Raw genomic sequence first — 14526 nt, forward strand, 5'->3', positions numbered from 1 at the left:
GTTTAGAGAAAGTAGTATTTATAATTGCAAGCTTTCTAAATTAACCACTCTAAGAGGAGGTTCAGGGACCTGAGCTTATCACTAAGTTTTGGGTGGAACAAAGAGTAAATTCTCCTGGCTGGGGTGAGCTTTCTAAGGCAAGCACTTTAAGGGGGGATTGAAGGCCGGGGAATGGAGTCATTCTAGAAATGCAGCTTTGAGCTGTTAGAAACTTTTCCAACTTTTCCAGTATTTGTTCAATCTCTTATTGGGTGGGACTGCCCTGGCAGGAGTGGAGAATGAAATTATTTGTGCATAGAGTTTGCAATTTTTATAGGCCAAGGTTGGGGACCAGTTGAAAAGGGAGTTCAGAGAAACCTGACTAAAGTTTGGTGAATAAGTCTTTGTCAGATAATCTTTTTTTTTTTTTTTTAAACATGACAGGTATAGGGTTAAGGAAGAATGGACAAGGGACTAGCCATACAAATATTAGCATTAAATTTCCATATTTAGTTTTATATTTCAACGCAAATTTTTTTGTGTTTATCCTAAATCTGTGATTTAATTCCTCAGATAGGAATAGACACTTCAGGACTAAGAGAACAGTCATATTTGAAATAAGCTGAAAGCATTGTAACTTTTCTAGCAACTATATTTTTATTGATTTCAGAGAAGGAGGGAGAGGGAGAGGTAGAAACATCAATGATGAGAGATGTAAGGTTTCAGGCGTAGGAAACTGACCACCAAGGAGTTTTAAAGTAAAGTTTATTCCCCAGTAATGAACGGGACTCATTACGGAGGTAGAGAAATCAGAATTGAAGGAGTTGGGAGGGGGGATGGACCCAGCCAGCTGCCACCTGGACATGGAGGATCAGCATCACATGGCTGGTCTGGGGGTCTTTTTAAGGGGAGGATCAGGAGAGGGTTGGACCCAGGGCAGAACAGGAAGGGGTGGGCTCCAGGACACTTTGGCACACTCTGATTGATGGCTCAATGTCTTGGAGATGTCTCTGTGACAGATGCCAGTAATGTCATAACTCCACCCACCAGTTGGGAGGAGGGAGAACCTCATAAGAGAGAATCATTGACTGGCTGCCTTCTGCATGCCCCACACTGGGGATTGAGCCCATGGCTCAGGCATGTGCTCTGACCTGGAATTGAGCCATGACCTCTATGCTCAACCAGTGAGCTATGCCAGCAGGGCTATAACTTTTTCCCCCCACATACTGGATACAGTGACATTTCTTTGAAGTAATTCTATTGAAAAAGAATGTCAGACAATAGAGGGGAAGGGGAAGTCTTGTGCTTGGGGGAGAGGGTTTTGAGGATGTGGGCAATGGGGGGGGGAAAAAGAAAACTCATGTAATACTTTAAAAAATAATGAATTAAAAAGAAAAGAATGTCAGTTGAACTAAAAGGGAACAAATACTTTGAAATGACTGCTGTATTGAAATTATTTTGATTATGGGTGAATAAACACATTTGGGGGAACCAATAAATGAATTGTTTTTCCCCCTAACATAATGCTTACCTTGAATTGCATTCTTAAAGAAAATAGTTAATATTATCATCTTCTTTTCTTGCTACTGTCACTTCTTATAAAAGTTGGCTCATATGGAAGTTTAACAAGTGTGGAAAATATTTTTTTAAAACCTTACATTTCAGCCTAATTGTAAACTGGATAAATTTCCATGAATAGCAGGAAATATTTGAAGTCTGTAAGTATATATAACTGCAACTTATTGAACAACATTCTATTTTAGCTTGCCTCAAAATAAAAATTCTAATTAAACAGCCTTTAAAAAGTACTCAAAAATATTTTAAAGCAAAAAAAAAAAAAAAAAAAAAAGAGGTTTTGTTGTCCTTATTACTATTTTATTTAATAGCGAACTAGAAGCCAGATGCACAAAGATTCATGCTAGAATGGGCTTTCCTTTCTCTGGGGGCTGGCACCACCTTCCCACTTTGTCCTAGCCCCTTTCTGCTCAGACCCCAAAGCCACCTCTTTCCTCTTCGGGAGCTACCTTTTTCCACTCCAGCCCAGACTTTCCATGCTGCCCAGAGGCCCTGAGAGACCAGGAGTAGGGCAGAAGGCCTGTGTCCATGGTGATGACACAAGCAACCCACCTGCCCCATCACTAGGTGACTGTGTATGCAAATGAGATGCCATCTTTGTTAGATTAATTTGCATATCACTTCTGATTGGTTGGTGGCATAGCGGAAGTATGGTCAATTTATATGTTTGTCTATTATTAGGTAAGATAGTAATGTGAAATATATTTTTGCAATTAATGTGCTTGCAAAATAATTAGCTGCTTTTTTTTTTTTTTTCCCCCAAAGGATAAGTATTCCAACTTGTAATTTTTGCCAATTAGACAAGTAGTTACTCTTTTTAAGGCAGTTCTGTGTGTGCCTTTGGACTTTTTTTTTAATTCAACAAATATTCTTAACTGCTTACTTCATACTAGGGACTGTGCTATTTCATATGCACTGATAAACAGAGCCACATATATTGTATACCCTCAGGGAGCCTGCAATTTTATGATGGAGTAGAATGATAAATTACTATATCTAATATAATTAGATATTATAAATGCTGCAAAAGAATATTTTCTTTCTTTATAAACCAGTTATATTATTTTTGCAGTCAATACTAGTTATTCATTATTTCAGCCAAGTTCATAACGACAGATATATATATAGATATATATATACATATATATAATACTCTAAATAAATATATATAACATACAATTTACCTAAATTAAAAAAAAAATGGCTGCAGCCTGTAAAGAGGAAACTAATCCATTCTTCATTTGCATTATCATTATAAATCAGACTACAGATACAGAAAAAGGTATGTGGATATTATGTATATATATGTATATGCCTATTTACTTATAAACATCAAGATAAGTCAAATGTTCAGATTATCAATGTATGTATATGTATCCCTCTTGGAAGACCTCAACAATTGATTTTGAGTAACTGTTAAAAGGCTCACCACAGTTGCTCTACTAATAATAGAAATATTGAACCCATTTACCTCTGTGGGTACAACCAAGTATACTCCAAAGTTTACAGAAATGAAAATCTTTTGTTCTCAATTCCTATCATACAGAATTACATTTGGGCTGAAGCCGGTTTGGCTCAGTGGTAGAGCATCGGACTGAGGACTGAAAGGTCCCAGGTTCCATTCCAGTCAAGGGCATGTACATTGGTTGCAGGCACATCCCCTGTAGGGGGTGTGCAGGAGGCAGCTGGTCAATGTTTCTCTCTCATAGACGTTTCTAGCTCTCTATCTTTCTCCCTTCCTCTGTAAAAAATCAATAAAATATATATATTTTTAAAAAGACATAAAGTCTACTTTATAAAAACAAAACAAACAAACAAAAAAACAGAATTACATTTGGTCATTGGAAGAATTATTGTATCATTCCTAGTCCAACTCCTGAAAAAGAAATCTGAAAAGGCTGTCTTCTATTTATTATTCTTTCTTTATTTTCAGCTTCAGGGAATTGATTTCAAGGATTAGTATTTAATTGATCAAAACAATGGATAATGCCCTAAAATCTCTTCTCCTTTTGTAGACGAATGTTCTCTGAACAATGGAGGCTGTAGCAACCACTGTTCTGTTGTTCCTGGAAGAGGAATTGTCTGCTCCTGCCCTGAAGGACTTCGACTCCACAAAGACAATAAAACGTGCGAGATTGTGGATTACTGTAGCAATCACCTAAAGTGCAGTCAAGTGTGTGAGCAGCACAAGCACACAGTCAAGTGCTCATGCTATGAAGGGTGGAAGCTGGATGTGGACGGTGAAAGTTGCACAAGTGTTGGTAAGTGGATGTGTGTTTTGCTATATTTAACAATAGCAAGTGTTTTTGTTTTTTGTTTTTTGTTTCTGTGTAATGTGTATTTTTTTTTCTATATTAAGAATAGATCTTAAGAAAAAAATCTAAAGACACCTTCAAAATATTAGCAAAAGGGTTCCTTTGACTTTAGGTAAGGCGTAAGTAGAATCTTTTGCACAGAAAATGTTACAGTAATCCTTACAATTATAATACATCAGATTATTTTCCCTTAGATATTGTTTTTTAGCATCAACGCCCCCCTAGGAACTTACTTTTGTATGCTCCAAAGCTTTTACTTTTATTTCTCTTTACATTCTTTTTAGAATCTCAAGTTTGGTCCTTTCTCACATCTGTGTTTCCTAGCATTCCTGAAAAAAACTCCTTGTTCTGGCTGTTTTCATCTTATAACTCCCATTCAAAACACTGTGCTGATTCTCTAGGTCATATTTCACAGTGGGGAAAGCATACGAAGGCTATGGAGTTTGACATTTGGATTCTAATCCTGCAGCTGGCATTCATTATGTATATGACTCTAGATAGGTTACATAAAACTCCTTGAACCTCGGTTTTCTCATCTTTTAAATATCAATATCTCCTCTATAGCATGTTTCAAGAATAGCATGAAACACTTGTTACCGTGCCTCACACCCATTAGGTGCTTAATGAATGATGGCGTCCCGCTGTCTTTCCAGATTTGTAGTCTACATCTGCAGGACACTTAGTGGTCCATGAATGGAATTGAAGGGGCCCATGAACTTTGTTGGGGAAAATATCAGACCTTTATTTTCTTTTCCCTCTCACTGAAAGTTAACATTTCTTTCAGTTGTGAATGTATGGCACAGACCAATTACTATCAGCAACTCCTATTGCAACTCCAATAGAATAAACATATTTGTATCATGTTAAAGTTTCTGTATCTTAAAATATCAGTTATGTTCAAGCTTTGAAATCTACAGCTACTTCAATAATAGGAGTCATTAGACCCACTGCTTGATTTTGTTACTGAATACATTAATAAAAAAACAAATATGTTACTACAAAAGCGTTTATTGTTCAATGTTCACGATTGAATTTCAATGTATGATTCCTGTCTAAAAGTGAACCATTTTTTTTTTACTTTTTCTTATTATTTTTATACTTTTTAAAACTTTCTGATAAGTGGTACACAGACTTCATCAGACTGCTGAGAATCTATACATTATAAACATTTTAAATGTTATTTATATTGTATTTTTCCCTCTTCATCTCTGAAAATCCTGCTATGCTGTATGACCTACTAGCTCAAATCTTTCTTCTTTAATGGAGTCTTTTTCCAAATATTGCTGTGTACTAATTTATTATTTGCCATAAATATGTAATCACATTTTAAATTTGTTACCTAATTTTATTATCTACTTTATCTTTTCTATTTCTATTTATTATGTTTATTTATGATCTCTCCAATCATCTAAAAGTCAGAAATCAAGTTATAGATGTTTTCATTTATATTTTACCTAATATCCAGTTTAGTTCTGGAAAAATAGTATTCAATAAAAATACTCTTATTTTTCAGAGAATATTAAATTACTTTTTTCTTTTATTTCAAATATTTTGTGGTTGTTTTCTTATGGCCATTAACATTAGGGTTATTGGACACCTAAAATAAGCAAATATTTATATGACAAAATAATTATCATGAGGAACTGGAAAAAAAGATAATTTGTTATAATGATAGTAGTTATCTAATTTATATGAATGTTTGGAGTAGGGGAAATATCAAATTTTTATCTCAGGCATATTTATAACCATATTTTACATGAGAATTGAGTCATTAATTGTTTTTTGGATACAAATGACAGAATGATTGACATGGTGGCTTTGTACTCTGTGAAGTCAATAACACTCATGTTCAATATTAGAGTAATTTAACATTTGAATATATGTGGCCAGGTGCAAAGATAATTTTTCTGATGAATTTGACTCCTCCTACACTGAGCTCAAAATGAAACTCTAAGAGTACCATAGGATTTCTCACTGTTAAGATAGTTATATTTCACATCTGGCTTTGTTTATAATTTAAGAGGAAAGCAAAATTATGTAGGCTTACATTGTAGAAATGTGGTCCCAAACCACTGCAATAAAGCAAATAGCACAATAAATATGAATCCTGTGAAGTCTTTTTGGTTTCTAGTACATATAAATTATGTTTTTACTTTGTTGTAGCTTATTAAGTGTAAAGTAGTATAATGTGTATAAAGTAATATAGTATACATACATTGACTTAAAAAATACTTTATTGCTAAAGATAGTAATCTTTACCATTACCTGAATTTTCAAGAGTCATAATCTTTTTGCCTGGATGTTGATGGCTGCTGACTGGTCAGGGTGGTGATTGCTGAAGATTTGGGTGGCTGTGGCAATTTCTTAAAGTAAGACGACAATAAACTTTGCTGTCTCTCCCAAACAATTTCTCTGTAGCATGTGACACTGTTTAATAGCATTTTACCTACTGTAGAATCTCTTTTGAAATTGGAGTCAGTCCTTTTACACACTGCTTTGTCAACTAAGTTTATATAATACTCTAAACCCTGTGTTGTAATTTCAACAATCTTTACTTTAGTCTTCATAAAGAGTAGATGTCATCTCAAGAAACTACTTTCTTGGTTCGTTCATAAGAATTAACTCCTCGTCTGTGAAAGTTTATCATGTGATTGCAGCAACATGGTCACATCATCAGGCCCCACTTCTCATTCTGGTTCTCCAGCTATTTCCACCACAACTGAAGTTACGTCTTCCACTAAAGTCTTGAGCCCCTGAAAGTCATCCATCAGAGTTGGAAGCAACTTTTTCCAAACTTCTATTAATGCTGACATTTTCTCCTCTTTCCATGAATCACTAAGGTTCTTAATGTCATCCAGATTGGTGACTTCCTTCCAGAAGGTTTTCAATTTACTTTACCCAGATCCATCAGAGGATTCACAGTAGATGGCAGCTATAGACTTACAAAATGTATTTCTGAAATAATATGACTTTAAAGTAAAAATCACTCCTTCATTCATGGGCTGCAGAATGGATGCTGTGTTAGCAAGCATGAAAACAACATTAATGTCATTGCACATCTCCATCAGAGCTCCTTAGTGACCAGGTGCATGTTTAAGGAGCAGTACTATTTTATAAGGAATCGTTTTTCCAGAGCAGTAGGTCTCAGCAGTGGGCTTAAAATATTCAGTAAACCATGTGTAAACAGATTTGCTGTCATTTGTTGTTTTATTTATAGAGCACAGGTTGAGTAGATTAGCATTGTTCTTAAGGGCCTTAGGTTTTTGAAATGGTAAATGTGAATTGGCTTCAACTTTAAGTCACCAGCTGCCTTAGCCCTTAACAAGAGAGTCAGCTGATCCTTTGAAACTTTGAAGTCAGGGAATAACTTCTCCTTTCTAGCTATGGAAGTCTTAAATGGCATCTTATTCTTCCAAAATAAGGCTATTTCATCTACATTGAAAACCTGTTATTTAACGTAGCCACCTCTATTGATTACCTTAGCTAGATCTTCTGGCTAACTTTCTGCATCCTCTATATCAGCACTTGTTGCTTTAACTTTGCACTTTATGGAGAAAGCTTCTTTCTTTAAACTTTACAAACCAACCAAGCATAATTTTTTTTTCCTGCAGCTTCCTCAATTAAAGGTTTTGGCTTAGGGGTATTGTGGCTATTTGATCTTCCATCCAGACCACCAAATGGTATACACACACACACACACACACACACACACACACAGGCTGTTACTTATCATTGGCGTGTTCACTTGTGTAGCACTTTTAGTTTTCTTTAAGAACTTTTCTTGTGCATTCACAATGTGGCTAACTGGTGCTTTTGGACTTTTTCATGCCTCTGTTGCTAAACTCAATCATTTCTAGCTTTTGATATGAGAAATATTTGACTCTCCACTTGAACACTTACAGGCCATTTTAGGATTGATAATTGACTGAACTGTAATATTGTTGTGTCTCAGATGGTACATTGGCCTAGGAATGGGAGGGTGGTGGGAATGGCCAGTCAATGGAGTAGTCAGGATACACACAACATTTATCCATTAAGTTATCTGTTTTATACGAGTGCAAATTCATGGTGCACCAAGACAATTACAGTAGTAACATGAAAGGTCATACAGATCACCATAACAAATCCTATCTAATAAAGAGGGAATATGCTAATTAACCCTCAAACCATCACAAAGATGGTGGTGCCCACAGCCACAAAATGGTGCCAACCCAGTCCCCTCAGCCCCGAAGCCGCTCAGGGCCGGCTTGAGGTTTGCTTGGATGTCAGCTGCCCAGCTGCCCAGGGCTGGCCAGAGGCACAGACAAGCCTTGGATGGTGGCTGCCCAACCATCCAGGGCCATCTGAGGCTCAGGTAATCAGGGCCAGCTGAACCTTGCATTGCTGGCAGTGACAGCAGCAGAGGTGTGATGGGGGTGTCACCTTCCCCTTATCTCCAGGTCACCTCCCACCCCTGAGGGCTCCCAGACTGTGAAAGCGGGCAAAGTGGACTGAGGGAACCCACTCCAGTGCATGAATTTTCATGTACTGGGCCTCTAGTGTAATAATAATTAAACAGTTTGAGATATTGCAAGAATTACCCAAATGTGACACAGAGATATGAAGTAAACAAATTCTGTTGGAAAAATGATGCCAATAGACTTGCTGAGTAGCCATTAACCTTCAATTTGTAAAAAACAAAAACAAAGAAAAACACTCAAAAACAAAACAAAACAGTACTACAAAGAAAAAAAAATTACCTGCTTATAGTTTACATTTTAAAGATAATATGAGGCTTTTCTTACTAAAAGAATTTAGCCTGTGGGTAATTTATCCCTTTCTGAAGCATGTAGTGTAGAAAATACCACTGTCAGCAATTTACAGATAACAAGTTTTATTAGGAATTGAAATTAATTTTTATATAAAAAAGATTTATTCTGTATTTTATATACTTCAATTTTGAAAAAAAAATCCTATCCCAGATTCATAGTTCAATAAAATGAATAGATTATTAATTATAGAACTTCATAGATAAATTTCTGTTTTCTTGCTCTTTCCTTTCTTATTTCCATAATTCTTGAGACCTGGTTTTTTAAATGTGTTTTTTCTATTCAATGCAACACCTGTGCTTATTCTCCATGTTATTCAGAAATAAAGAGTAATACAATCTTTATGCTTCAATTAGGACCATAATGCCACATTCATTTTTCCTTTTGAATTTTCTTCTTTTGTTCTTTCATTTTCTTCTGTAATTTTTTTCTTTCTAAATTCTATAACATCTGTTCTTTTCTGAATTGCTGAACTTAATTCATTTTTTTCTAAGTTCATACCTAACAATTTTTAGATAAATGTAATGATTTTCATAATTACTGTTTTTATGTTATTTAACTATAAATCTTATTTTTCTTGGATATCCCAATACTTAAATTTGTCAGTTCCTTACATCTTCCCTATTTAACAGAAATACATATATTATTAAACACTTTCTCCTAAAGTATTTGCATCTTTGCTTTTTGCTAGGCAGCTCCCTTGCAATATTGCAGCATGTATCCAGTATCATTGGTAAGAACATTATCGCATTCCTTTTTTCCTTCTTTTATAATGACCACCTACTGGTACACTATGTCCATTGACCGATCCTTAATTCTCAGATGCCTCTTAGAGAACTCCTTCTCACTATGAGGACTTCTGTTATCACCTCAAATCTGATTACTGTGGACTTTACATTAATAGCTATTATTTCTTTCCTACTATTCAATTCATTTCACCAGATATAATCAAGTCACATCAAATTAGTTGGCTAAAATGTGCACTTTCTTTTAGCCCTCAATATTCCATAGTTATCTCAATAGTTCCAATTTTTTTCTGGTCTTTACAACCACAACCTCAATTTATATTTGACTTCGTCAGTTCTTTATTCTCTTCTTTCTACATATTTTAATCTTTCTGCACAGTATCTCTTGGATTCAACCCTCTTTCAATTGAGTAGCATCAGTACCACAGTAGAGCCCAGATTTTCCTGTGTTGTAATGATGGCAGTCTTCTCTATTTTTTGTCATAATTTTATTTTTCCAGGTTATGAGGAGAAGAAACTTAACGGGATATAGTCTTTTATTAAAGAGGGAGAGAGAAATCCAAATATGAAAAATGAGAATTAAAGGAAAGCTGTCAGTAATATGGTCAAAAATAAAATCTGAAAGAAAGAAAATAATAAGTAGATGGTTACCTTGGTGAATAGTCCTATATAATAAAAGCCTAATATGCTAAGTGCCTGGCCATCCATTCAACCAATCAAAGTGAGATATGCTAATGATATACTGAGGCTGTTCAACCACTCACTATGATGTCCACTGACCCCAAGGGGGCAGACACTTCAACTGGTAGGTTAGCTTGTTTCTGGGGTCCTACTGATCAGGACTGAGTGAGGCAAGTTAGACCTGCCCTGGAGCCCTCCCACACTCCCTTCCTGAATGGCCAACCTCCCATGTCCCTCCCTGTCCGTGATCATGCTTTGGTGGGGTACCTCAGCCTGACTTTCACCCTTTCACAATCCAGGACCCCTTGGGAGATGTCAGAGAGCCGGTTTCAGTCCAATATTACAGATCAAGCCAAGGGACCCCCCTGGTGCACGAATTTGTATACTGGGCCTCTAGTAGAATATAAAATGAGATTAGGAGAATGAAGCTGTGTGGGGGGATGTAATCTGGCCATTAACTCCTTTACTTATTTTAATAAAAAGACACTTCAACATAGTCTGAATCCATGATTTTAAGGATAACTTTCTATTGTTTATGGACAGAAACACAAATTCTTCAGCCTGCTATTTAGGGCCTTCTTTATTTCTGCTTATTTTTTATCTCTGCAGCCTGGTGTTTCATTATCTTCCACTCTAGGCATGTTATTACTGTTTCATCATTAGTAATGATAGTAATGTATAGAGGACAAGATTGTATAAAGTACTTTCACAGATATCACTTTATTTTACCATTTCCTTTGTGTGCTTTGTTTGTTGTCATCTATGATCTTTCAGGATGACAATATTGTCTATGTTCCCCTGGAAATTTGAATCCTATACTCTATTCAAAATTCCCTCCTCTATGAATCATTTCTCCAAGTTAATTATTATAATACTGTATTGCTAATACCTATCATTCATTAAGTATCTGAAAACCCAACAATAGTGTGGTGAAGATCTAGGGAGGGAAAGGTGAAGGTTGGTGGACATGAGCAAAGGAGGGGGATTGAGGGACATCTGCAATAGTGTCTTTCTTTTAAATGACAGAACATCCACAATCATTTTTTATCAGTAATAATGATATATCTGTTTTAAAATTTTATGAGTATTATTTCTATTGAGAACCATTTGAAACTTTTGTGTTCATGTTTAGTGTCTTGTATCCATTAGCTCTTGTCATAGTTATCACTACAATAAATAACCACAATAACTGAGTGATTACAATACACATAATGTTTGCTCATAAGTTCTCAGGCCTTCTGAGAAATTCCTGTGGTCTTGGCTGGACTTACAGATGTGCTACGCAGGTCTGTTGGTTAGCTCTACTGATCATGGCAGGGCTCTCTCCCATACTATCTACCATCTAGTTTCTTGGGATGTATTGTTTCTCTCCACATTTATTCATTAAAAAATATTTAATTAAAGTGCTGGGAAGAGCTTCTAAAGTATATTCATGTTCAGGGGGAAATAAAATGGCAGTAACTCCCATACACCAAGGGTTGCCAGCCGAGGTTCATACCATTCTGAACCTAGGTTTACATGTGTTCTTTCTCTGGTGCTTGGTCTTAGGGACATCTTAACAAGCAAGACAGGTAAAACCCCTGTTTTCATAGAGCTTATTATCTAGTGAGGGAAATAAATGACCAACAAGTAAAAACTGGTTTTAAAATATACTTCAAACAGAATAAATAAGCCATGGCTATATAAAGGAGATGGGTCTTAAATAGGGAACTAATCAGGAAAGACCTCTCTGTAAAGATGAGATTAATGAGAACAGTAAGCCTGTTTGCAATTAATAGAAACCCAGTTCAAATTAATTTGAATTGATAAGTCCTTTGGACTATGTGTATAAAGCATGGGGTGTGCATAGGAGATCTGAAGGAGGGAACTAGTCTTAGGGGTAATTGGAACTATAGCTTTGAGTGTACTTATAACAGTCTCTGCCCAGGTCATTGCTGCTTCATTCTCTGTGGCATTTTTCTCTTCTACAATACTACAAATAGGTTTCCTCAACTTACAAGAACATTAATATTTGCAACATTAGCCTTAGACATTGGTGACCTAAAAGGAAAAGAGAGTGGGTTCCCTCATCTTGAAAGCTTCTCTCCAAGTTTACAAACCTATTAACCAGACTTAGATCCTACAAACCCATTAACCAGACTTCAATCTTACAAACCCATTAACCAGACATAGATCCAGCTCCTGGGAGGATCACTGTGGACAGGGCTGATCATAGCAACTCACTTTCAAAGGGTATATCTACATTTGGGATAGGAAAACCAGTTTTTCTAAAGGGAAGTGCAGAGAGTTGACACTAATATGAAAATGGGGGAAATCTTTGCAAGCCTGGCTCTCTTCCTCAAAAATATATTCATCAAACAGAATTCAAGTGTAAATTATAATAGTATGTTGGCCAGTACTTGGTACAGAGCTTGATACATTTTTTTAAATAGTAACAATTTTTGGTAACTTTTGGATATTTAAACTTTTTTCAGGTAAAAAATATAAAACTTTAATCTTATTTGTTTTTAAAGTTTCTCGATTTCTTTCCACTCAGGCCTGATCTAGACTTAAAGATTAATGGGGATGAGTGTACTTATGACTCTTTTGGATTGTGGAGAACATTGAATCTTCATTCTATGGGGTCCACTTCTTAACTTTTCACCCATCAGTTGTTTTTATAGAAATCCTCTTCCTATTGGATCTTTGTCCTTCATGGACCTGTAGGCATGTGATGAGTTGAGTGGCAGAACTAGTTTTAGCCCACTCTTAGCATTTTCTGTGGTTTTCCTGAGGTTTGGATTGTCAGCTGGAACTTCATAAAAACAGAAAAACCGCCAAAACCAGTTTGTGTCAATGGTAGAGCGTCGGTCTGTGGACTGAAAGGTCCCGGGTTCGATTCCGGTCAAGGGCATGTACCTTGGTTGCGGGCACATCCCCTGTAGGGGGTGTGCAAGAGGCAGCTGGTCAATGTTTCTCTCTCATCGACGTTTCTAGCTCTCTATCTCTCTTCCTTCCTCTCTGTAAAAAAACAATAAAATATATTTTAAAAAAAAGAAAGAAAATCTTCCATGTTGTCTTTAAATTACAAAAATGTATGCTTTATTTTATTAAATACAATAAACCTAAATTATTCAAGTTTTTTCTTTTAATTTTGGGGAAAACTTATTGCTTCTTTAATGACAGAGAATTATATAATAAATTATACTTTTGAATGAATGGATTATGACCTCAAGCATTTTATTATACTTACCAAAGTACATGAATATTTTCATAAATTTATTAAAAATAAATTTAATTTCAGATCCCTTTGAAGCATTCATCATCTTTTCTATTCGCCATGAAATCAGAAGGATTGATCTTCATAAAAGAGACTATAGTCTACTTGTTCCTGGATTGAGAAACACAATAGCTCTTGATTTTCACTTCAATCAAAGTTTACTTTATTGGACAGATGTTGTAGAAGACAGAATATACCGAGGCAAGCTTTCTGAAAGTGGAGGTACTTATGTTACAATTTTAACATAACATAAGTAGTAATTTTTTTTACTTAGTTTTTAACTGCAAATTCCAGAAAAATATATTGTAATCAAAAGAAGTTTAGATTAATCTTTGGCTCTTGGTTCTTTATCTCTTCTCTAACATATGTAAAACCAGCGATGTCACATATACCTGTGAGAACCTATTGGAGGAGTGAGTGGTGAAGGCCTGTGGTATTTATTCCATTTTTAAATTGTGGGCTTTACCACTGACATGTGGTAAAGAAATGTATTGATAAGAAAAAAAGTGACTATCTTCTACATGCTAACAATTATATTTGTGAGTTACAAAAAGTTGTTTTTATTTTGTTATAATCTTTCAGACTATCTCAAAGAAGTAGTGAAGAAATTTTTGCAAAGACTGCTAATATGAGCTTATTTTTTTCTTGCCATGTTTTGACTTATCTCTTCTTTATAATCTAGGCTTTTCTTAAGTAGCAAGTGTTTTAGATGAATATAAACATATATATAGATATAGATATAGATATAGATATAGATATAGATATATATTCTCTTGAAACTGTTATATCTGTGTAGCAGTTCAATGCCCAGATATTTTTATGAAATTCTAAATTCCTCCTTAAGTCATTTGCACTTTGAGAAAAATGGTAATATTTAAGCATATAGTATGGTTATGGTGGATGAATTTGTGTCCTGTGTCATATTGCAAGATGCCAGTTTCAAATGATGGATTTAGATCTATGGCATTAGATGGTTAATTGTTTAAAAAACACACTTAAAATGCCTAACTACAATCACTTGTAATGACATAAACTATGAAGGGTTATCCTGTGAGACAAAGGTGTTTTTAAAATATTCTGTTTAAATTGTAAAAGAAGCTAAGGAGTGCATAAATAAGAGTATTGGTGGACATTACAAGTTACTTATTTTTATTCAGACCACA

General features: G+C 35.3%; 1 protein-coding gene across 1 annotated transcript in view; it reads left to right on the top strand.

Annotated features, from left to right (window-relative positions):
* The window catches only part of LRP1B (LDL receptor related protein 1B), a 1573107-nt gene that overhangs the window by 1013571 nt on the left and 545010 nt on the right, over positions 1-14526 (top strand). The window contains exons 23-24 of the mRNA XM_036421500.2: positions 3570-3815; positions 13388-13585. Of these exons, the coding sequence (XP_036277393.2) occupies positions 3570-3815; positions 13388-13585 (444 nt within the window). The remainder of the gene's footprint in view (positions 1-3569; positions 3816-13387; positions 13586-14526) is intronic.

Source organism: Pipistrellus kuhlii, unplaced genomic scaffold, assembly GCF_014108245.1.
Source record: "Pipistrellus kuhlii isolate mPipKuh1 unplaced genomic scaffold, mPipKuh1.p scaffold_m20_p_7, whole genome shotgun sequence".
In the NCBI taxonomy this organism is placed as follows: domain Eukaryota; kingdom Metazoa; phylum Chordata; class Mammalia; order Chiroptera; family Vespertilionidae; genus Pipistrellus; species Pipistrellus kuhlii.